General features: G+C 44.6%; 1 protein-coding gene across 1 annotated transcript in view; it reads left to right on the forward strand.

Annotated features, from left to right (window-relative positions):
• The window catches only part of LOC117455754 (protein AF-17-like), a 46,526-nt gene that overhangs the window by 18,323 nt on the left and 2,585 nt on the right, over positions 1 to 25,618 (forward strand). Inside the window, exons 5-19 of the mRNA XM_034095309.2 lie at positions 2,906 to 3,009; positions 4,371 to 4,464; positions 6,343 to 6,450; positions 11,441 to 11,530; positions 11,602 to 11,749; positions 15,117 to 15,926; positions 16,273 to 16,472; positions 16,764 to 16,881; positions 17,893 to 17,959; positions 18,250 to 18,398; positions 20,508 to 20,705; positions 21,915 to 21,991; positions 23,390 to 23,736; positions 24,000 to 24,069; positions 25,208 to 25,408. Of these exons, the coding sequence (XP_033951200.1) occupies positions 2,906 to 3,009; positions 4,371 to 4,464; positions 6,343 to 6,450; positions 11,441 to 11,530; positions 11,602 to 11,749; positions 15,117 to 15,926; positions 16,273 to 16,472; positions 16,764 to 16,881; positions 17,893 to 17,959; positions 18,250 to 18,398; positions 20,508 to 20,705; positions 21,915 to 21,991; positions 23,390 to 23,736; positions 24,000 to 24,069; positions 25,208 to 25,408 (2,781 nt within the window). The remainder of the gene's footprint in view (positions 1 to 2,905; positions 3,010 to 4,370; positions 4,465 to 6,342; positions 6,451 to 11,440; positions 11,531 to 11,601; positions 11,750 to 15,116; positions 15,927 to 16,272; positions 16,473 to 16,763; positions 16,882 to 17,892; positions 17,960 to 18,249; positions 18,399 to 20,507; positions 20,706 to 21,914; positions 21,992 to 23,389; positions 23,737 to 23,999; positions 24,070 to 25,207; positions 25,409 to 25,618) is intronic.

Raw genomic sequence — 25,618 nt, forward strand, 5'->3', positions numbered from 1 at the left:
TATGTTATGTTTGTGTAGCCAGGGCAATAATGTACAGAACACTTCTAAATTGGTGATTACACTTTTTTAGAAAGTTTGGAAACCTTTTTGACCTCTGCATTTAACCCATCCTAGTATTTGGATGCAGTGGAAAGCTATTTTCACCATTTACACCTTTCCAAGTACAGCTCCTCACACTCTTCCTTGGTCTGTTCGGGGAGTGGAACCAGCCACCCTTTGGTTCCCAAGCCAAGTCCCTACTGACTGAGCCACTGCCTCTAAAGTGGCTTTAAACTGGCTTTCTCTGGGCCAATGCTAACACTCCTTAATGCTAAACTTTTTCTTTAAAATATACCTAACATTAAGTCACACAAATACTTACAGTATCTACTGACCATTATTCTTAAGAGAAACATGAGAAATCTCCTAAACTGCTGTATATAAAAAAAAAGTATTCTGTTCTGGAAAAAGAATGACAAATTGTTCAAATTGAATAAAGATTTTAGCTCAAAGAAGTTTATGCAAAATGTTCAAATAAAAATGGTCTCTAATGAGTCAGTCCATTCATAAGCCGAAGCATTTGACATGTATGGCAGATGTTTGGATGAAAATAATTCATGATAAACGTATGCTGCTCACTGACTGACAGGATAAAGAGACACTGACCTCACACAGAGCCATATCATGCAAAGTAGGGCTGCATATGGAAAACAGGCTGAACCTGCTCTCCATTATTCTGCTTCTGTTCTCTCATATCTCCTTTTTTTTTTTTTAATGGTTTAAAGCAAGCCACAAACAGTTACAGCTTTTACATGCACCTCTCTTGTTACTTTATGCACCTTTTCTCTTGTCTGTGTAGTCTTTGATGTTCAGCAGACTCTTTGTGCCCAGCATGCACCACAGCAGAGGCCTGTACTACGAATCCATTTCAACATACCCTGAATATGTTTGAGTTAGCTGGCTTACCTAATCCAAAACAAACGCACTCTCGCTAAACGGTCCTACAACTCGGTAACTCAAGCCAGGGTTTCTCTGTCCGGCTGAGTGCGCGTTCACATGAAAGGGGAGGGGCTAGCAACATTTGACCAATCACAAACATGGAGAAGCGTACTGACAGCGCAGCGTCATACTTCCTGAATGAAAAGTCAACTATAATATTAGACATATGAAGAAGTTAAACTTTAAACATCCATGACTTAAACACTTGATCCAGGATCAAAGCCTCAGAGCTGCACCTGCAAGGTGAATACAGCTGGAAACAGAACAAGGGTTTGAATGCGTCCATTAACAGGTTTATGATATCACTGCCCGTCTAACACACCATCTGACTTTCATTACATTTGTCTCGAGTGTTTCGTCAACTTATGTGTTGCTTAAAATAATACTTATGCATACAGTAGGCCTATGTGACACCATAAACTTTGCACGGCCAGATACGGCTCAGCTGACTCAGATAAGGAGATATGTGATACATTATGATGTGATATGATGTGATATGAATGATAATGGAACACATCGACGTCTGCACTCACAGTGCCGCGGACTGTAGGCTACGTAATGTTACTTTGATCCGGTTACTTATGTTGTGGCAGATATTTAATTAAGATTTCAGCGAGTGGCCGACGTGCTGTGTGTACGCAATGTGTGTTTGTGTGTGTGTTGTGTATGCGTGTGTGTGCGTGCCTGCATATAAATGTACACATGTGAGTGTTTGAGTGTCTGGTTTCATATTACTGTGTCAGCTACAGTAAATTGCATGCAGCTTTCCCCCCCGCCAGAGCCACTCATCCACGTTTTGCTGCCCGCATTCCGAGACAGCGTTACAATGGGACAGTGAAAATTTGAGATGGCACTCTTCCCTTTCTTACACACTCGGGTAGTTACGTCCCGGCTTTCATTACACTGCCCACATCCTCCGAGGGGAGCAGAGTGGGACGTGGGGAGCAGAGGAACAGAGGGACGGGGGGGGAGAAAAAGGCAAAACACAGAGGGCTGCAGCAGAAAGGTAAAGAGCCCGCTGTTCCTTTGTCCCGCACCTGTTGCTAGGCCTCTCCTGCCCCCCCCCCCCCCCACCAGACAGCCCCGCTCATTGGGGAGAAGCTGACGGAGAAGTACAAAGCTGTGTGTGTGGGTGTGCTTTTGTGGGTGATGCTTATCTGTTTTTCATGATTGCATATTTGCACATGATTGCAAGGAATCCCTCAAACCTTTAATACATTGTAATGCAACATAATAACACCTTAATATGCTACTTATGTCCCTTTTTTGTATTGCTGCTGCACATTTTTAAAAATGGTAGTGTATTTATTTTATTTGACTTCTCTATATTTGTTATAGCATGCCTTTGTTTACCTGCGTTGCCGCTTTTGCTGTAACTCTGTAACTGTCCCTGCTGTGGGACTAACGGAATTCTGATTCTGCATCACTGAATCCTTTATTTCCAATATCATGCATCATTTGCTTTGGCTGCCTGAAACCATTCTACACCTAATTCATCAAAAGAAGAAAATGATAAGGAATGTGGGTGACAGGAATATGGATGTTAAAAGCATCATGGTACAAAAAGCTCACACATGCTCCTCAGCGTCGGCGTTCTTTCTTCACAACATCCCCAAACATCTGGTCGACAGTTTTGCTGCACAAGGCGGCAAACTGTGTTCTGTTTGAAATCCCCATCTGTTGTCGGACAAGAAAAACGTCCTAATGTTTTACAGTGTGGCTGCTGCTGGACTCACATTAAAGAGTGTTTCACTTCCCCTCACTACGACCACAATGGTTCACTTTAATGGTCATATAACATGTTTGAGTTTGACTTGGTAACACAAGCGTTGTTCATCTACAGTAGCACCTGTTATTAAAACTATGAATAAGTTAAATGTATCTGTTCCTACACCTCCTAATTTCTCCATCTTTGGCGCTTCACCAGACCTGCTACATCTGTGAGGACCACGGCAGGGAGAGCAAGGCGGCGTGCGGAGCCTGCATGACGTGCAACAGGCAGGGCTGCAGACAGGCCTTCCACGTCACCTGGTCAGTCTGACGCTGGGTTCATGCTTACATGGAAATTATAGTCCACAATATGGTGATATTTGTTCTGAAAATAACTTGATCCTGATGACGAATTGTGAATGCCAAACTAGAAGTTAGCGTCACAAGAACTCCCTCGATAAAAAGCAATGGGATTTGTCCATTGCTTTTTGGAACATTACGATCTGTGGCAAACACATGTTTATGATACTAACACGTTTGGTTCAGCAGGATAATCTGTACATATAAACACCACTTTATGATTTTTGAGGCGTAAATGCAAGCACTAAAAGTAAAAGCTTACGTTAGGCTAAAGGAACTACATCACAGTGGGCGCACATCACCACCGCTAAGCTAAAGGTGGTTCATATCGGCGTGGTGACGTTTAGCAGTCTCATTCTGACATGTGTTAGCAACAGCCGTCTTTTAGACACATAGAAGCTTAGAATATGTACGTGTTTTATATTGGAAATTAAACGTGAAATTCTCTTAAGCTTGTCTTCACACAGATTTTATATCAGGCATGTAACCCAAAACAGGTTTAAAAAACTTGACTTTGAGGCGAGGGAACCCGAAGTGACAAAATGATAACTCATTTCCCGGTTTAAGGACTCATTCCTGCCTCATTCAACGTCATGACTAACTCACGCCAATATCTTCCAGGAATATAATACATTTTAACGTCAACTCAAGTTAGCTTTGTTTATAAAGCACCTTCCATCCTAACATGCAGCCAACAATGAAATGTTGAAAATAAATAAAAGTCCATAAAATCATGTTTAGACCAATGATTACAACTTTAAAACTAAGGATTTATTTTAATTTACTTTACAAACATTCTGCAAGAGCTTGCCTTTCTTATGTCCACAGACATGTTCCTCGAAAAACTAAAGACGTTTTTTCCAGCAAGGCAGTGTGCTTTAACTGAGACGTGACGTTCTTTTGGAACATGACATTAAATCTGTTTTAGATACACATGATTAATTTGGCTTGTATGCTGATGAAGTTAGTTTAAAAATAAAGAAGCCACCAGTCATCAGAAACTACGGTCTCACTCACTGTGTTTGCACTTCCTTTCCACTCTATCTCCATATCTCTTTAGATTCCTTTTTGTTTCCTTTTTAACTGATTCCTGTCAAAACTCCAGGATAACATCCAGCCTTGAAGATTGTACAGTTATGTGTAGAGAGAACTGACATTTGATTCAATCTGTCTTGCCGAGGTGACTCAGGCGACATGTCGTCGTGTGTGTGTGTGTGTGTGTGTGTGTGTGTGTGTGTGTGTGTGTGTGTGTGTGTGTGTGTGTGCGTGTGCGTGTGCGTGTGTGTGTGCGTGTCACTCACCCTGTGCCTCCCTGTGTTCAGTGCTCAGATGGCAGGTCTGCTGTGTGAGGAGGAAGGTCCAGAAGCTGACAACGTGAAATATTGTGGCTACTGCAAGCACCACTACAACAAAATGGTGAGATGGAAAACAGTCTAAAGGCTGCACAAAACATCTCAAAATAAAGTAACAGCAACACACATCAGAGATAAAGGTCCTTAGCCAGAACCCTCCTTTAATGCACTGTGAAGTTTGAATAATGCTAATTATCAGTAAATATATGTTAATATATATTTTATGGTAAATGGACTGTACTTATATAGCACTTTATCCAGTCTTTACGACCCCTCGAAGCGCTTTACATACTACTATCATCATTCACCCTTTCACACCTCATTCAGTGTGTGAATACTAACATTCACACACCGTTGGCCTTCGGGAGCAACTCAGGGTTCTTTTTTTTTGCCTCTCAATCCCATAAAGCCTTTGAACAACAGTTGGCATGTTGTTTTCACTTATTTTAAGATAAAGTGAAAAGTAACATAAATATGGAAATGCAGACACTTTTCATCTGCGTCTGCCATATTGGAGCAGTTAATTGGCTAGTAAACAAAAACAATCAGCAGGAAAACGATGGACTGTCCACTGCGTGTAGGGAATGAGTCCTTACCCCAACTCAAGGAGTTCAACGGAGAATCAAAGCAGCGGGAGATTTACCAAAGAGAGAGCTGAGCCAGAAGGCAAAGCTCTATCTACCGGTCCATCTTTGTTCCTACTCTCTCTCATGTCATGAAGGATTGGTCATCACGACTGAAAGAACGGGATCCCGAATACAAGCGACCAAAATGGGTTTCCTACAGAGGGTGGCTGGCGTCTCCCTTACGGCCCGTCCACACGGCAGTGTTGCATGCTTCAACGGAGACGCTTCCCATTCACTTTGAATGGGGTGACGTCAGGCTTTGCCGAATTGCATTGTTGCTCGCTTCAAAAGTAGAGAAAAGTTCAACTTTTCAAGCTTCGATGGAAGCGTCAGCCAATCAAATAATATGCCAGTACAAGCGCTAGCCAATCAAACTGCGTGCTTGTGTGTCCGGGGCGGGGGATTAATGGGATTAATGTGGTCGCGTGCCAGACACGCCCACCGGCAAGCTTCAACGCACACTGCCGTGTGGACGTACCGTTAGGGATAAGGTGAGAGGTTCAGTCATCCGGGAGGGACTCGGAGTAGAACAGCTGCTCCTTCGCGTATAAAGGAGCCACTTGAGGTAGCTTGGGCACCTGGTAAGGATGCCACCTGGTGGCCTCCCTAGAGGGGTGTTCCTGGGACGTCCAGCAGGGAGATGAAAGAGGGGCAGACCCAGGACCAGGTGGAAGTATTATATCTCTACGCGGGCCTGGGAGCGCCTTGGAATCCCCCAGTCAGAGCTGGTTGATGTGGCCAGGGAAAAGGTAGTTTGCGGCCCTCTGCTGGAACTGCTTTCTCCACAACCCGACTCCGGACAAGCGGGAGAAGATGGATGTGCAGTGTGCAGATCATTTGACAAAATCTGAACCTATTTTCCTGAAATGTATTTCTTTATAACATGAGATACTGAACAAGTATGCTGGTGGATCAGGTCTGGCAGCATACGTCAGGTGTTCTTTCAGTTGAGTTTTAGGGGTGGCAGCCATACATTCATGAATGTAGTGCATGTGTGAATGGAGAAAATCCCTAGTGATGCCACTATGTGTCAAACAGGCTCACTTCTTCTATCTGGCTTGTGACTGATGTATCCGTCCTGCCAAAGTCATTTGTATTCAACACAGGCACAACAGTGATCAATTAACATACATTTGTTGTGCATTTAAGCAATGTAATGTTGTTTCATACATTCGACTTGAATCAGCCTCTATAGCTGGGTAGATTTCTCCCATGCTGTATAACAATTCTGATTAGCTCAGCTGACAGTTAGGTAAACAGCGTTCAAAGCGTTTAGGTCTCGAGACAAATCACACTTTTTGTTTGTTTTCTTACAGCAGAAGAAGTTGCGCTCCAGTGAAAACACAAGCAGCTCCTTCAGTCATTCCAGGGGGCGCTCGAGCTCTCCACCCCAGGACAAACACCATCACCACCGACAGAGGAAGGTTAGCACTAGGGATGATGGGTAACGTGTTTAGAACGTGTTTGGAAATGAATATCTGGTCAGATTTCACATTTTGTAGCTATGTTGAAACTTTCTTTGATCAGAAGGTTTCTGGTTTGAGTTTAAAAAAGATTTCAATCATTATCAAGATAAAAATAATAATACAACATCTGGTAACCACTCCCGCCTACACCTTGTGAACCATGAAATACCTCTTCACCCAGTGCCCAAAGCTGGATTCAAAATAAAGGCATGAAGAGCTACTCAAATTAACTTAAATTATGAAATTGGATAATGACCAAATTACTATATAGAAAGTATTATAAATGAATGAACAGTTCCAGCTAGTTTACAGATGCAGTTCTTGTCTGACTGATTTATTTAAACACCATTAACATTTAAGAAAGTTGGCTTAATTTGTTAAAAAAAAAAAATTCGGCCCTGGTAATTGTTTGTAAGTGCATGTTCATGTACGAGTGGTGAGTGTAATACAGGGGTGCCCACACTTTTGTTGGCTGGTGAGCTACTTTTGAAATGACCAGCTCACCGAGGTCTGGCAACCAAAAATAAAATCCCAAATTGCAAGGGTTGTTGAATAACACGTTTTATTTATACATAGGATAACTACAATAGGGCTGCAACAAACGACTAATTTGATAATCGAATAATCTATCGATTAATGAAACGATTAATCGACTATTCAGACTATTACTGTATGCCTTGCACAATTTCTCAAGCGCTCTTATTCAGCCATCAAAGTTGTTTTAGGCATGTGGAAACTAACAATGAAGACAATAAAGATGAATACTTGATTCAAAAATACTTATTAAATTAACTTAACAAATTGTTTACAAAATTAACATTGCTTTTTATTTAAATTAAATAAATAATATTTCACATCAAAAGAAACAACAGTGTTTTAACAAATCGTATTAAATAATCTGATGACAGAACTGTAAACAGAATAGCTGAAACTTTAACAAAATAAAGAGTAACTCTGTTACCTCTAATCATTAACCCATGTTTGTATCATTGAGTTACTTCGTGTGTTGCTGCTAGCATACAGAACACCTGACGTGGCGCTACTAGAAAGACAGTTGAGCCCGGTGCATTCCTCCGTCTGAATGTGGTGCACTTTTGCTAAATGTTTAGACAAATTGCTCCGCCCTTACATGCTAAACACTCTTGGCAACGAGCATTGTCCACCTCAAGACGGGTAACATTTAACCACACCTTGGAGCGCTTCTCTCCGCAATCCCCGCTGTGTGTTGCTGCATGTAGCATGTGTGTGTAAAACTGCCCCGCCCCCTCGCACACAGACGGGAGAGAGAGATCTCGTCTCGATTGGAAAGATCAAAAATACACCGACCATCGACGCATTTGTTTGTCTTTTTGCATATTAGCAGTGGCGACTCGTCATTAGGGGCAGGTGGGGCACAGCCCCACCTAGTGTCAGCAGAAAGTATTAAAAATAATGATTACAACAAAATGCAAAAAATAAATTAAAAAATATATAAAATATATTTTAAGATCATGTTTAATCATCTGATTCGTCTGTACATTGCTGTTTTAGTATGTGTTCTTCTAATTAGTGTCTACAGTGTGTGCCTATTGAGCTGTTTAGAGCCATGTGGGACAAACCCTGATCCTGCCCCTCCCTCTGACTGTCTAAGTGAACGGTGACTGCAAAAACTACACTGCGCATGCTCAGAGTATTTTCCTATTTAATGTGTGTGGCAAAAAAGAATGACCGTAGGGGCAAAGTGCTGCCATCCCCACCATACGTCATCTCACATAATTCAGAGCTGATTGGCTGTAAGTACGTGTGCCGCAAAAAGTGTGGTGTGTGAAGAGGAGGAGAGAGAGCTGCAGTGAGGCGTCCTAAAACCCGGAAGTAAGCTGCGCATGGCTTCCCTCGACAAAAAAGCAACGAGATTTCTCCATAGGATTTTAGAAAATAGCTCAAAATAAGATCTGTGGGAAACGTAGCTGTTAGATAAATGTACGTTTTGTTCAGCCGGATAATATCCACATGTCTATCTACTTTTATCATTTTCGAATCATAAATCTATTGATTAGATTAGATTTATGATAGACTTTTGAAAGTAATAGAGATGTTTGTCCAGAAGGATAGGCAAATGGACTTAATCTTCAAGTCAAGGTAAGACTGCAAATGTATTGAAAATGGGATCTTACTAAGAGAGAACAATTCAATATTTAAATGTTAAATTACATTTTTTTGGGTATCCTTCTGTTGAACTGTCTGTTTAAAAGTAATTGAAGCATCAGACAAAAAAAGCTTTTGATTTAATATATTTGTAAACCTGAAGAGTCAGTGCGAGTGCCTCACCAGCCATGAACCTCTCTGCAGAAGCTTATATATAGACATCTGAGTTTTTTGTGCCCCACCACTTTTGTACATATAGAAACGCCACTGCATATTAGAAACGAGTTGGCGACACTAAGACGGCGAGATAATGTTTGTGTAGCAATAATACATGACCTTTCTCAACTCGCTACTCGGAGGGAAGTCGCTGTCAGCCTTGTGAACACTCCGATAATGCCTCTCCACGTTACCTTTCTTTGGCAGAGTGACGCTTGCTTTACAAATAAGGCAAATAACCTTTGAATGTGACATCACAAAAAAATATTCTTCCTCTCATTCTGGGTGGAAGTGGTTTGTCTTTAGCTTCTTGCTCGGTCCTGACCTGCACTCATGTTGTTGTTTGTCTCTTGAACTAGTGATGTGTCGGTCGCGAACGAGCCGGCTCAGGGAGCCGGCTCTTTTAAGTCGAACGACAGGAGCCGGCTCTTGCCAATAGAGTCTGTCTGCAACGGAGGCGTTTCCTATAGTGAACGACGGGAGCCGGCTCTCGCCCGCGAACGAGACGTTTTTTGTTTTTGCGGAGGGATCTAGATCGGCATGAAGGCACATTATGCAATGTGCACATTATCCCGCTTATTACACATGGCCACATTCTCAACAAAGTAACGACATGACTCCCAATAATAATTGAAATGCTTTTATGGATTTAGAAAAAGATTTTATTGATTTAAAAAATAGTTTTTTGTATTGATTTAAATTGACATGCATCCGCTAAGAAAAGTAGTCCGTTGTTACTGTTTGAACTAACGTAACAACGGCAGGAACTGCTTCTATAGTGTTTTTGAGGAGCTTTTTGATTACAGATTTGAAAACATCGTTGCTTGCTTTAAAAGTAGCACAATTCATTATGTCAAACCTTGAAAGATATCCCTGCCCTAATGCCAAAAGTAACTGGCAACTGAATATATGTCGCCGTAGTGATGATGTATATGTCTGGACCGCTGAGTTGATCTCAAAGCACGCTCCCCTCTCCTGCAGGGAGAAAAACTATATTTATATACTTTATATAGGTTGATACAGTAGCCCCTTTTTTAAAATAGTTTTTATAGGTATTGCCATCTGTTTTGTGTAGCGTGGTTCTACAAGCAAGTCAATGCATTAATTGGGTGGTATCAGAGAGTTACACGGGTCTGTAAATGCAATGAAAACAATTGGCCACAGCAAATAATTTATATTAAACATGTAATTTTTACTTTTGAATACTTTAGTACAAAGGATGTCTTGAATAATTTAAGTGATATATGTGTACACATATAAATAATTAGTCAAAACAGGGCTACATTTGATTTAATTAAAAGGTATAATATGTGGTAAACTGAGACCTTTGGGAGCCAAAAGAGCCGGCTCTTCTTGGTGAGCCAAATGATCCGGCTCAGCAAGAAGAGCCGGAATTCCCATCACTAGAACAATGACTTCTTCTGCGAGGATTTATAAAAGCAGCTGGATAAAAAAAGTTAGGAAACGCCCCTATAGGAAACGCCCCTATAGGAAACGCCTCCTTGCTGCGGTCTGCAGACAGACCCATCTCGCTCTCGCCCGCGAACGAGCCGTTTTTTGTTTTGTTTTTTGCGGAGGGATCTCGATCGGCATGAAGGCACATTATGCAATGTGCACATTATCCCGCTTAATACACATGGCCACATTCTCAACAAAGTAATGACATGACTCCCAATAATAATTGAAATGCTTTTATGGATTTAGAAAATGATTTTATTGATTTAAAAAATAGTTGTATTGATTTAAATTGCCATGCATCCGCTAAGAAAAGTAGTCCGTTGTTACTGTTTGAGCTAACGTAACAACGGCAGGAACGGCTTCGATAGTGTTTTGAGGAGCTTTTTGATTACAGATTTAAAAACATCGTTGCTTGCTTTAAAAGTAGCACAATTCATTATGTCAAACCTTGGGAAGTATCTAGATATCCCTGCCCTAATGCCAAAGTAACTGGCAACTGAATATGTGTCGCCGTTTGATGTCTATGTCTGGACCGCTGCGTAAAAAGTAGGGTTTCTGCCCCATTACTTCTCACTTCTATACGAATAAAACACGGAGGACGGAGATCTCTTTTTGTCCCCCTCTTCTCCCCGCTGCAGCCTGGTCTCAAAGCACGCTCCCCTCTCCTGCAGGGTGGCGTGGTCAGCTGCAGCTCACAGAACCAGCCCCCTGCAAAAACAGCGCTGGAAAGAGCAAATAGAGCGAAACGAGGCATGGCTAAAATGCAGGATCTTTTTGGTATTTTTTTTTAATAGTTTTTATAGGTGTTGCTATCTGTTTTGTGTAGCGTGGTCAGAGCCGGAATTCCCATCACTATCTTGAACTTAATTTGAGTTTTCCCGGCACTTGACTGATTTTGTATCGCTTTGCATTCTGGGTTAACAGACTGGAAAGCGATAGGTCGCTTTTTCTGTCAATCAAGTAAACTCCTGAATTAAGTGGCAGGGAGGCCAAGGGAGGAGGGATCAAAACCAGTTTTGTCTATTGGAGCTGGATTTTTTATTTGTATGAATGACTCGCGATCTACCAGCATTGCCCCCGCGGTCGACGTACTGGGCACCTCTGGTGTAATAGTTTAACTCCTGAGCCCTGTGTATTTCTGTGTTTTCAGAGTCATAAGGACAAGATGCATCAGAAAGAGCGCCACAAGAAGTCCTCTGACAGCCTGGGCTCCTCCGTGACCAGTTGCTCTATAGAAAAGGTACGAAGGCCAAACACAGGATGACACCCACGCACTTTGAACATCTCTAATGCCCTGTGTGTTCTCTCCAGATATCCTCCAGTCACCACAGCACCAAGGACAGTGAGGGAAAGTGTAAGAAGCTGAGCTCACACACTCACGTTCACCGCAGCAAGAAGACGGGAAGCATCGGCAAGAGCTGCTCCTCCTCCTCCTGCTCCTCCAGTCCCTTCAACACAGGTACGACAATCAATCAGAATAATGTTCATAGCAGATGTATCAATTACGGAAGTAGTGAGTTGCAGTCATACAGGATTACATGTAGGTCCGATTCAATGAGTAAAATAAATAATGAATTCACGGATAATTTATGAACCAGATAGTTGATGAGTCTTTATGACGTGAAAATCTTCTTTTCACACATTTCACATTGCATCAGTTCAGGCCCGGACTGGCCATCGGGAGGACCGGGAGGTTTCCCGATGGCCTGGCCTGCTAAGTGGCCTGCTGGCCTGAGGAATGTGGGTCTGACTCTGCCTCACAAAGGGTGACTGGCTGTCTACTACATGATGTGGCCTGCCGACATGGCCACTTTCATACAGATCATACTAATGCCCTCGATTGGTCTCTGTGTGTCATTCAAGCTCGGAGCTTGAATGTGTGTGGCGCGCGAGCGAGAGAGAAAGCACGCGCACCGGTTACGTGTATTGTTGTTGTTACCATCTGGTGCTAGCTAGTTGCGCTAACGGATATAATGAGCTGTCAACAAGGTGGAGGAGAGTCCTCTGCTGTCAGACTGAGAGACTGATAACTACAGCTCAGGTGAGGTAAAGGACTCTCTGAGTGTGTAGATAGTTAACTTAGTCTAAGTTCTCTGTGGGTCTCAAACGGTTTGGTCACCATTCATGTAAACACATATTTCCATTTGAGGGGGGAGTGATTAGTAAAATATGCATGAATAATAAAAAATAAAATGTTAACTAGGTGAAAAAATGTAAGATAAACTTTATAAACTTGTTGAGAGCTAAAACTAGTCTTTGCTGCTGCCTCAAATGCGGCTTTCACACCAGCGCTTTTCAGTTTCTAGCTCCGAGCGGGAGCTTTTCTGGTTCAGCTCCAGTTTCCCTTTTCAGCTCCCGCTCTGTGCACACCGCCCACTGGCGCCCCAGAGCTGCCCCTGCTGCCTCATGACGTCACCGTTTACATCGCTGATTTACTCCCCAACGGCAGCTCACAACAACAACTGCGTCGGGTCGATGATCGTGTTGCTTTTAATCACACGAAGCCAGAATAAATTGAATAACGACTTCTCCAACCTTATGCTTTTCTCCAGAGTGCCGTGGTTCATTGTTTATTAATGTGTTTCTGCAGCATTTACCGACCGCTGCAGTGCTGGCTGCTCTTCCACGGGAGTGTATTCTCCCGTTAGCTCCCGGTTAGCTCACACTGCAGCGGCCGCTCTAAAGCATTCACTGTCCGACTCACACAAGCAGCTGATGCATATCCCCAGTTCCCCTTAGCCTAAGTGAATGTGTGTCAGTCTGAATTGACGCTGTTTGGTATCACAACGCTGTTATGAAAGTTTCTCTGGTATAAAACGGGTGATGTTGGCATAGCAACCGAAGCTAAACTGACTACTTGCATCCGATAGCTGCAATAATACAAAACAACACGTCTGCCTCTCTCCACAATGATCGATAACAGCGAACGGATGGTCAAAGTAAGGCACAAATAAACAGAATCACACGAAGCCTGGTTACTGTTGCCTGACTTTATAAAGTGTGTTTATAGGCACTACTGCTTGTAGGCAGGCATGACAGTCGACCCATGTTCAGGGGAGGTGGGTTTAGTTTCCTGCACGCCTCGACGTAAGAGAGACGTAAGCGACGTCGCCTCTTAGCTCCAAAGCTCTTGCCTCTGGACCGACAATTTTTTGGAGCTGGAAATGAAGCGGATTCCGGAGCTAAGAGCCGGCCCAGCTCCGGTGTGAACAGGAAAACCCGGCGCTTTTCAGGCTCTAGCTCCGAGCCGGAGCTGAAAAGGCGCTGGTGTGAAAGGGGCAAAAGAGGAGCAGGGGGAGAGGGGGGAGGCTGATTCAGGAGCCCAGACACACTCAACTATAAATGAACCAAAAACAAATAAATAAACAAGTGTCAATCTTTTTTCATATTGGATATGGTATGTTATTAGTTATGGCCATGTACTTATGATGTTATGATTATTTAAATGTATACAGTTCTGTTTCATATGGGTGTAGTCTCTTTATTTCCCCCTCAAAGTGCACCAGATTGATGCATTTAAGTCCAACATTAAAAAAAAATCTTACCGGGGGAGCATGCCCCCGGACCCCCCTATAGGATTTCAGGTCCACGTCCACTTCCACTTCAAATATGTTCACATGGATAGGTTCCTAGATGTGCACAGCAACGCTGTATATATTGACAAATAAATCCAGGAAAATGGCACAAAAGAAAACTGGTAGTGGCCTGGCAGGGTGTATAATTCCCGGCCTGACTTATTGTCCCAGTCCGGCCCTGCATCAGTTTGTAGAACAAAACCAACACTTTGTTTGCATCACCTTTGCCTCTGGAAACTAATGCATTCATTACCATCTTCTGACATTTTATCAATTCAAATATTGATTCAGTATTACCAATTTACTTATTTAAAATAAATGCCTATTTTGATCGTTTTAACCCTGCAAACGGCACTTTTTGGTTTGCATTGTTGTCATAATAAGAAGTTCATCAGTAATATTGAATACTATTAAAGAGGCCCTATTGTACTTTTCTGTTTCCTGTTTCTGTTCTATGGAGTTTTTCTTTAAATAAAAGATGTGTGCTTGCTTGACTTATTTAACCAGCATCTTATGCTGCGTTCACACCGGACGAGATGCGATTTTAGGGGGCGGCGCGATTACATGTTAAGTTAATGCAGAGACGCGGACAGACGCGGATTCGCTCCGACGGTGCGCATGAAGCGGTGGACGCGGCGCAAAGCACGCGATTGAAGCAGGCCGCGTCAAACGCGAGAGTTCAATTTGTTCAACTCGATCGACAAATTCACGTGGCGTGTTCTCGCAAAAGCCAATCAGCGTTGGGATTCCCTCTGATGTCCTGCTGTCGATCAGTTGTAAAGATGGAAGAGATGATCGCTGTGGCTGTGAGTGGGTTCCCGGAGATTTCCGATACAATGTCGTATATATCTATAGGGGGAGAATAAGAACCCAGACACGACGGCGTTTATTGCTACGTTTGTAGGACTTCCACAGAAGGTACAAAGCAGCAATAGTTGTTATATCCTCCATAGTCACGGACAGAAATAACCAAAACGATCTTGCATGGAAGTGTAAACAACCTCAACTGTCCGTCAACAGCGTGGCGCGTCAACGGTATGTCTGTTTTGAATGACGCGATAAAACTAACTGCAAGCCGCAGTGAAACTTGAGCGATTGGAGTGTGTGTCGCGTCCGGTGTGAACGCAGCATTAGTCGCTCAAAGTGAAGGGTTTTGAACCAATAAGTATCGTTTCCACATTTCAGATGCTTACTGTCTCCAGACAGTAGAGGTTCTTTAAATGTGACTAAAACTCTGTGTTTCTCCTGGAGGTGGCTCCCTGTCTTCCGCTCAGGACTTCCATCCGTTCTCATCATCCTCCCGCCTGGAGCGGGACCATGACCACGGGGGGGACGAGCACAGTGGGGAGGAGCGTAAGGAGCGCCACCGGAGGCCAGCGGTGCAGGAGGAGGAGGAGGACGACGACGATAAAAAGGAGGAGGGTAAAGACGAGGAGGTAGAGGAGGAGGAGGAAGAGGAGGAGGAGGACAGTAAATATACCAAGCCACCAGCTCTCACTCCAGCTGACGGCCCAATGGCGGGGTCACAGGGTCACGACCGGTCGGAGAACAACTCCAGCCCCTTCGAGAACAAGGTCACCATCTCCACCTTCGGCTCCATCATGCGCATCACCTCTTCCTCTGGGCTGGGCAGCAGCAACAAGATCCGGAAGATCTCCTCGTCCGGGGACTACAAGCCCTCCAAGTCTCTGAGTAAGCTGAGCACACCGCCCATCCTGGAGGAGGCGGTGCCAGAGGACAAAGCCCCGCCCCCGCAGCTGCCCAGAGAGCGCAGGCACCGCGGCAACAAGAAGAGCAGCCACGGGCCGGGGCGGCCGCGGGGCAGCAAGAACCGGGAGAGGAGGGAGGAGGAGCATCACCACCACCATCACCACACAGCGCCTCCTCCTCCTCCTCCAGCCTTAACCTCCCCGCTCTACCCGAGCCAGTCCTCCCTCCCTCACCCCGCCTTCCCCTCCACGCTGCCTCCCACAGCCGTCTCTTCTTCTTCTTCTACTTCTTCGTTCTCCTCCTCTGCCGGCATTTTTTCCACGAGCCGTGGCAACTCTCTTCTCAGCTCCGGTGAGTCTCTGTGGGGGGGGGGGCGTGTGGTAGCCCTCAAGCTTCCTGTGTGTTACAGGAACAGAGTGGAAATGTTTCCATTACCCATGTTCCATGTCAGCATCAGAGCAGCAGCCTATCTGTGCATCAGAACCTCCGTGTTTTATAATAACACAATGATCCTGTTACCATGTTTTTCATACACAGGGTTTGTGTGTGTGCTAGATTTCCTGTCCCACTTACACATTGATTTCCCGTGCACACTTGCAGACTCAGCGCCATGTTTGTTAGTTCTTTTGGCAATCCTGAGATAAGAAAGTCACAGATACCTTTGTTTTACCTCATGTTATCTTTCTGATTCCCTCAGGCATCTACTCCAGCCTCAAGGACCCCCACACACTGGGCGGGGGTGTCTGCAGTACCCCTCTCTCCCTGGGTGGAGGGGTTTGTAGCACCTCCTTGTCCCTGGGGGGGGGCATGTGTAGCACCCCTTTCTCCTCAGGTCTCCTCACATCCCACATCTCCTCAATGTCCCTTCCATCAGTCAACGCTGTGTCGAACACACAGGTATTACAGCGGGGAGGGGGGGGGGTCTCTGTACCCAGTATAAGTACTGTTATACATTTCATCTCCATTTCTACCATGAAGAAATGTGTTCAGGTGTAACACATTTTAAATAATCCTCATCAAATATCTTAATTTGTGTGCTTGTTAGTGCTGGAGCTATATTTAAAGGACTCTCACTCTAAGGAGGCCCGAATAACTGTGATGACCCATGTCTCAGTTTTACAAAGAAAAGCCTTCTTGTTTTACCAGCATCCTTTCCAGATTTCAGATGTTGATGTCCTCTGTCTCCAGGTCCCTCCGGGTTCCAGCACCTCCTACAGCCTGAGCTCCACCCAGCCGTTCTCCAGCTGTTTCTCCACCCCCCCCACTCTGCCACCACTACTGACCCAAGCCCAGACCTCACTGCCAGGTGACACAAACACACATGTATTTGCATTTGTTAAGGAAACTGAAGCTATTTTCAGAAAAGCTTCGACAAGAAGAAACCCTCTGAGAGAGAATCTGACAAACCTTTTTGAAATCAATATTTATTTACTGTAGACCTAAGGTACAAGAAAACAAAGTTAGTCAAGATGGAAGGCAGAACACTTATACAAAAAATCCCTCCTCATTTATGTATTTATAACTACAAACTTTAAAGGTGGGGTAGGTAAGTTTGAGAAACCGGCTCGAGTCGAGATCGCTAGAATTTGAAAATACACAACCGGAGAAAATCTGCCACTTCCTCACAGAGCCCCTCCTCCAACACACACGAACGCGCACATGACCAATGAGGGCACGAGATCAGTTTGTGCCCCGATGGAAGGCTGACAGGCAGGTCGGCCATTGTACTTTTTACAGTATTACGGCTTCTACAGATGACATATTTTTATGGATTTGTTGTCAAAGCACTTCAGATATTCATTGCTATCGGGATGTTAAGAGCATTCCATGGAATATAACAAAAAGTGTATCTCGAGCCGCTTTCTCAAACTTACCTACCCCACCTTTAAGTTTCAAAATATATTTAAAAAATTGTTTACGAAAGTCATGTATAGGGACTGAAATAATAAGAAAATACCAAAAAATAAATAGTAGATATACAGTTATACAATCAAAGATTACAAAATACCTTGAAAGTATGTTTTTATTCTATTAATGCATATTATTTGTTAATGAACTAATGAAAGTCAATATTAGAATTGGTGAAGGACGTTTGGCTTCTGTTAGGTTCTGTCCATACCCTATATTTAAAACTGATTATAATAAACTGTGTCGTTGAATGGTTGTTCTGTAAAGCTGTTAGTCTGCCTCCATGCTGACTAAGTGCTTTGGGGGGTTACTAGGCATTTGGTGTTGGAACATGTGGTGCACCATCAGCGCTGTCACCACGTTTCATTAGAATCACAATAAAAGTAATGACTCTTTGTCCCGTTCTCAGAGTCCGACCTTGATGACTGTCGTTTCCCGTGTCAGGGGAACTCGCCCAGAGAGAGTCTTTCCTCACAGTGAGTCTCATTTCATCGTTATGGCTATTTTAATGTTCATTCTTGTTGTACATGCTGTAACACTCCTGCAGAAAACGAGCCGGCAACACAGCCATCCATTATCACTCATCAATGACTTGGATGATTATCCTTTAATCACACGAGTTTCTATTTCCGTTACCAGCACAAGAGAACTGACAGCTAGTTATTATCAAAGTGACTAGACACAGATATTAACCCCAGCCACGGGGCCTTGTCGGTCCTTTCCCAGCGACTTCTGACTCCTTGTTGCTTTAATCCCCCCCCCCCAGGTCTCCTATGAGCTGTCTTCCTCTCCTGTTTGAGCAGAGGGACGGGCTGGGGGCCGCAGTCAGAGCCTGCCCTGAGAACGTCCCCCTCGCCAGCTCTCACATCGAGCTGCTGCTGGAGAAACACAGCAACGGAGAGATGGGAGTCAACAGTGAGTGGACAGCATTGGTACCAAGATAAAACTCAGGGTCACTAAAAAACCTTTCCTCCTCAGTTCAATCAATCTCATTGTACTTACACACTTCAATATCACAAAGTACACACTTGTTTCAGGGGGCTCTGCAGTGGTTACACACCCTCTGTCGCAGCGCACAAGACTGAACTAGAAAAGCATGAACACAGGGAAACCCTCTGGAAGGGCAGCAGAGGAGGAGACAGATGTGCAATAGATGTCTTATAGATTTAAAAAATACATTTACATATACAAATAAAGGATCCAGAAGGAAGTCAACGATGTTCCAGGTGCCGCCAACATGCGGGGCCACAACTTGTGATCCAGACTTAACCTTTAATACAAGACTCTCACGCGCTTGAAGTCCCTAGAGTTACAGAATCTAAGGAGGAGACATCACAACTGGTGGTCCCTGACTTTGGCTAAGGGGTCTTAAGAAGCTTCAGTAGCTTCAGCCAAAGGTATTTGGAACTAGTACCCGATGCGGAGCAGACTACCCTCCATAGTGCACGTGATTGTGTTTTCCTGCACTCACTGCAGTTCCCTCGTGAGGATGACCTGGTGCTATTTGCAGATGTGCTTCTAGAGGCTGTTAGGAACAAAAGATAGCACAGCAAGAGACAGCATGCCGCAGCAATACAACACAGCTTAGATTCTGTATATGAGGAGTAACACAACACAGCTTAGATTCTGTATATGAGGAGTAACACAACACAGCTTAGATTCTGTATATGGGGAGTAACACAACACAGCTTAGATTCTGTATATGGGGAGTAACACAACACAGCTTAGATTCTGTATATGGGGAGTAACACAACACAGCTTAGATTCTGTATATGGGGAGTAACACAACACAGCTTAGATTCTGTATATGGGGAGTAACACAACACAGCTTAGATTCTGTATATGGGGAGTAACACAACACAGCGTAGTATCATGCTAGCTGTGTGTTTACGGAGGCTTTCCCCAGAGAGTGGCATAAAAGGAAGCGCCTACAGCACTTCAGGTAAAGATCACCTGAAGTGCTCATAGCGAATACACATGACTGGTCTCATGGTGGTAATATAGAAAATACACAGACTAGTGCACACCTAGTAAGCAAAGGAAAGAAAAGACAATAACACATAATATTGAATGTGATATACTGCTAAACCACTTTTATACAGTTGAGGTAGGAGAACAAAATAATACGATGCCAACTATTTCTATGATCCATATCAGTTTGTAAAAACCTTCGTGAACAACTATTCCCACAGTATTTGTTGACGCAAAGCAGATAAATAGCATTTGAATGTGATAACTATGTTTTGCTTTCTCTTGACCTTTGTCTTTCTCCACGCTGTGCTGTCTTTTTGTTTTCTTTTTATTTCAACACATTTCCGTGCCGTCTTGCTAATGTTTCCTCTCCTAAACTCAGACTTTCCACGGTACTATCTTCCATCCCCTCCCCCTTAAACACCTTCCTCCCATCTCTGGGCTCCAGGGAGGGTTCACTGAAAGTGTTCAGGGTGTTAACTGCTGTTGCAGAGATGTGTGTTCCTTCAGTCAGCGATGCAGGGCACGCTGCACCCACGCTGCACCCACAGCCCCCAAATCACCAGTTCCTGTCCGCACTGTATTCCACATTGAACAAGTCTATTTCTCAAGTGAACATATCTTATTGAAACATGGTGGCGTTTTAGTTTAAGAAGTATTGCATGTAATGCAGGTTCACCATAACATAGTATTTTAAAATAAAGCAACTCTTAAGTGTGTAATAATATTTGTATTGAATCCGTAAGATATCTGTGGTCCACACATATGAGTCATTGTTATATATTCTAACACTAATTAGTTTGTATTGAGCAGTAAATCAAGACCTTAGATACTTCAAAAATATATTGTGCGGCATCATATCCAATCGTTGTGGGTATGATGATATGCAGCTCAAAGTTATGAGCACAGCATCTATCATACACTGCATCAAGTGGCCTTCCCATGCATGTTGGAGTGTTCTTCTCTGCATCACAACCTGCTCCAAACTACAGTGAAATAATGGGATGGAAATGCAGTTTGTGTTTGATATGGCCTCCTGTTCCTCTCCTGTAGTCGTGGAGATGCTCCAGTCGCTGCACTCGCTGCAGCAGGAGAACCAGCGGCTGCAGGATCAGATCCTCAGCCTGACGGCCAAGAAGGAGCGCCTGCAGCTGCTCAACACGGAGCTGGCCATCTCCTTCCCTCCACACATCCACTCCGCCCACGGCTCCATGCACTCTGCCCAGGTCCACTTCCTGTCATCCACCCAAGGTCTGATTCTTCATCTTCTCCACCCACATGTATGTCAAACCTTAGGACACACTGCTGCTGTGATGGTATCTAGTAAACTCTGTTTGTAATCCAATCTCTTCAGAATGTTCCTCCCTCATCGTCTGCATTCAGCACTTTACATAAATACTCTGATGTGTCTGCTCTTTTACAACAGCACATTGCTGCTAAGGACTTTCTCATAAAGCGACTTTGTGCAGTCATATCAGTCCACAGAAAGATGTCTGGTGGATTTAGCATCAGCGATGGCCAAAGACATACATACGTTTTCCTCCATCATAATACAGCATGGAAAACGTTTACATATTTATTTTTTATTTTTCAAGAGATCACGAAAGTTTGTATTCATGAAGGCTAAACTGTCCCCACTGGAGAAAAGACAAATGAGAAAGAAATAGGTTAAAGCCACAGATAGCAGAAGAAGACGGACAGGAAGTAAGCGCGCAGGTGGTAGAGTTACAGACTGAACAGACAGTTACGGGCAGCAAAGCAAAAGTAATGCAATCATTTGATTGATTGATTGATTGATTTCGTTATTAGTGGTGTAATAAGCAGAACATCATGCAGCCAGGCGGTCAGGCGGTCAGGCACCCTGTTCTTCATGCTCCAACATGGTGGAATGAGCTCCCATTGCATCAGGACAGCAGATAGCTTACACACCTTCCGGCGATAGAATTACTAACAAAGCACTTATATACTAACAAAGGGCTGGCTTACCTAAAGCCAGCTGAGTAGCACTTGAAATGTTTGGCTCTATGAAACCTGATGTACTTATATGATTCTGTTTTCTTCAAGTGTGTGTCTTGTTGGTCGAACGCACTTATTGTAAGTCGCTTTGGATAAAAGCGTCAGCTAAATGTACAGTATAAGGTCCTGCTGCATAATATCCATGGCGCTCATTAGAAGAACTGACCAAACAACCTACTGTGAACTCAAAATGGCTGTCACTGAGTGTCTGTCTGAAATCGGCTGGTTTTGTTGAACTCATTTCCCTCAGTGCCATAAATCAATGCAGCATATTGTCTCTGAAAAGAAGCCCGGCAGCACAAACATCAAACACATGTTGACGTGGCCGTGTACACAGAAAGGACACAGACTGGAGATACATTGATTTGCTGCATGTAGAGCATTTACCATCCAAACGTTTGATACAGTAGTGTCACGCTGTGTTTGTGCCTCTCTCCTCCGCAGACCCCCTGAGCACCAACAAGAGTCCTCTGTCCAAAAGCTGCTTCCTGAATGACACCTCCTTTGTTACCTCGTCTGAGGTGAGGACCTCTCTGACCTGCAACACCACACAACATGCATCAGACCAGTACATGTTCCCCTTTAACCTCCTTGCAACAAGAGTGTGTGGGTTAAACCAAACCTTTTTGATTTCACTATAACCTGTGGCGACTTCCACATTTATCAAATGTAGTTTCAAATTGCATAACTCTTTCTCGGTTTAGGTCTGCCACTCTCTAATATAGAGAGACTTTTGAAACCCTGCCGGCCCTTTTTAACTTTGAAATGAAGGAGCAGGATAAACAGGGGCAGTTGCAGGACACTCTCCCGGGAAGAAAGAACAAGCCATGACTCCTAGTCATTCATCGTCACAAGCGGCACTGAGCTAGTTGTGTCTGCCAGTTCTGAAGTTAATAACGCCTACATTTCAAGTTATTTGTTAGTGTAAAATGTAAATGTTAGGGCGGCAGTAGATCAAGGACTTGGCTTAGAAACTGAAAGGTTCCCGGTTCAAGTCCCGGAGAGACCGAGTACTGTCGGGGTGCTCCTGAGCAAAGCCCCCACCCCTACACTGCTCCCATGGCGCAGTGCAGAACGGCTGCACACTGCCTAACACTAGGAGGGGTGCAATGCAGAATCAGGGGTCTGGAGCTCAGTCTACTGAAGGGCTGCCCGTCCCGACATACGCAGTGTGGACTGGTAGCTGGAGAGGTGCCAGTTCTCCTCCTGGGTACTGCCGCGGTGCCCTTGAGCAAGGCGCCGAACACCAAATTGCTCCTTTGCACTAGACGGACTGGCCTCCTATTCGCTCTGGCACCTCTCTAAAGGGGGGGGGGGGTGTGATGTGTACTGTGAGGCCTACGTGTGTGGACGGAGTTGGTTTTCTGATCAAAGCGTAATGTATTGCTGCAGAAGTAGCTTGAGGTGCAAAGGAACTGAAGTAAGGGATCAAGGTCCTCCGTGATCATCCTATCAGGTGTTCTTTTTCCAATAAGGATCTCCTTGCTGCACATCATCCCGCTTATTACACGGCCACATACTAAACAAACTAACGACTTGACTCCCATTATTAGTTGAAATTATTTTATTGACTTGAAAATTATCCTTTTCTTCCACTAAGAAAATAAAACTCCGTTCCACTGCGCACCGACGGCTGGGTCTGCGGCAGCTCTGATCGAGGTTTCCTGTGACTGTCCAAGTCTGATCACAGTTTATCTTCCACTAACACGTCCTCACACCACAGAGCCCATTCTGTGTTCCCGTTAGTGTTACTTCCTGTCTCCCTTTTGATCCGCCTTAGCAAAGATCATTATAGTGCTTAACAACGGTCCATACTCTCGTCATATTAGCCTCTGAAATGTCTGAATTGACCAATCGGAATCGAGCATGTAATAATGCACATTAAAATGGCTACAGTGATTTTGTCCTGTGTGTTCCAGGAGCTCCACTCTGGCAGTCCGTCCCGCAGCAGCTCCTCCCTCTCCTTCCAGAGCACTCCGCCCCCCCAGCAGAGCCCCGCCTCTTTCGGCCAGCCCCTGCTCAATGGCTTCAGTCGCGGCATGAGCGACAGCTCGGGGGCCATCAGTCAGCCCGTGCTGGGCGGGCTCATGTCCTCCCTGGCAGGAAGTCCTCAGCTGAATATGAACGGCGTGCTGGGCAGTCTGAACGGCGTGATCCAGTCTCCCGTGCAGAACGCCCCCTCGCTCCCTGCTCTGCGCCCCCAGCCCCCCCCGCTCACCCCCCAGGCTCTGGCCCAGGGCTTCCAGCTGCCCAAGAGCGCCAGCCCGTATGTGCCCAGCCTTTCTTCAAAATGAATTTGTGTTTAAGATGAAGGCATTGACATCATGTCAGTGATAATCCTATAATAGTGAGGCGTGTGGGTGCTGTGGGTGCAGGTTCTGGTGTGTCATGTGACCGTGTGTGTGTGTGTGTGTGTGTGTGTGTGTGTGTGTGTGTGTGTGTGTGTGTGTGTGTGTGTGTGTGTGTGTGTGTGTGTGTGTGTGTGTGTGTGTGTGTGTGTGTGTGTGTGTGTCTGTGTGTGTGTTCCAGGTCTTCCCTGCTGTCGGAGCAGCAGCAGCAGCAGCTCCAGCACTTCCTCACCTCGCAGAACTTCACTCCCGTAATCACACTCTCTCTCCTCCGTTCTCACCACGTACATGTTCTCATAGGATCACCTTGTTTCCTTGATTCTGTTCATATTTCATTCACAAACCACTCAGGAAGACAAAATGGCAGAAAGCACATTTGCTAACTGTATGCTGGCTCTAGCAGGAAGTGAATATGTTACACTTCCTTGATTGATGTAAATTGTAACCTTGTTTAAATCCACCAAATAAGTTTCAAGAATTTACCAGAATCAAAAAAAAAAATGTGTTTGATTGAACAGCAGCGATCTGCAACTCCCTTCCTCTCAGTACACTTGGAATAAGATAAATATGAAGTTTATAACTGAGTAAGATGAGAGGGATTCCTAGCCTTTGCTCTACAGATTGACGTTGAGGTAACAGTCGTCGTGACTCACAGGCCGACGGTGGTCTGAGTCGATGTGTGCCAACAACAGGAAACCATGAGGGTTTCTGTTTGACATGCTAACTGGTGAACCTTTGGTAGAGTCTGCAGCCAATCAGAAGCTGAGAAACATGTTGATGTAGAGCTGTTGTGTTTCCGTGGTGACTGGGGGGTTAGGGCTTTTTTGATTTACATGTATACGATAGACAATAAGGGAAGCGGGTGCAGCATAGATCATAACACGCTTTGAAGCTGATATTGGCTGCGTTTCCTTTCACCTCTTTGTGCTGTACATTTTAAATTGCCCATAGACCCCAACCATAAGTAACTAATAGCTGATAAATGATTAGGTACATGATGCACGTGTCTTCAACGTGCACGGAATCTGCCCAGACACATTTTCTTCATTGATTTTGACTGCTGATGGTTGCCTGGCGCTCTTTGAATGACCTTTGAATGACTTTGGTTCTTTTAAAGTTGTCCCACTGTAGAAGTAGTGCCACCTTCAGCTTACTGTGATGCAACACTCTTTATAATATTATAACCGTAGCTGATGAAAACAAGCATTAATCTACATTTTATGTTTTTCAAATATGTAAAAAATGTGCAATACATGTCGATGGAAACCTGACCATTGGCCAAGAGAAGACACACTTGAAGTGATGCAAACATAGAATCTCTGATACAACACCTTTCAGGTCCGTGGTGTACTGAACACGTCTGTGCCCCCCCCCCCCCCCCCCCCCCAGGAGCAGCAGGTGATGGTGTGCCAGATGCTGCAGAGGCAAAGGGAGCTGCAGCGCCTCACCCTGACGGGGGCCCTCACCTCCACCCCAAACTCCCCCCTGATCTCCCAGTCTCCCAGCCTGCTGTCCTCAGCCGCCCCCCTGCAGGGCGGCCCGGCAGGAAGCCTGTTCGGCCTGCAGGACAACGCACTGCACAAGTCCGGGGTGAGTAGCCGCTCGGGGAGTAACGGAAATGTGTTGATATTTGTACAGGTCATTTGTAATTGTATCAAACTACCTGTAATGCGTATCATGTGATGCAGCCTCACGGTTGTAGCTTTAAAAATGATAGCAGTATTTTGTGTGTGTGTGTGTGTGTGTGTGTGTGTGTGTGTGTGTGTGTGTGTGTGTGTGTGTGTGTGTGTGTGTGTGTGT

The sequence above is a fragment of the Pseudochaenichthys georgianus genome, chromosome 1 (genome assembly GCF_902827115.2).
Source record: "Pseudochaenichthys georgianus chromosome 1, fPseGeo1.2, whole genome shotgun sequence".
Classification (NCBI taxonomy): Eukaryota; Metazoa; Chordata; class Actinopteri; order Perciformes; family Channichthyidae; genus Pseudochaenichthys; species Pseudochaenichthys georgianus.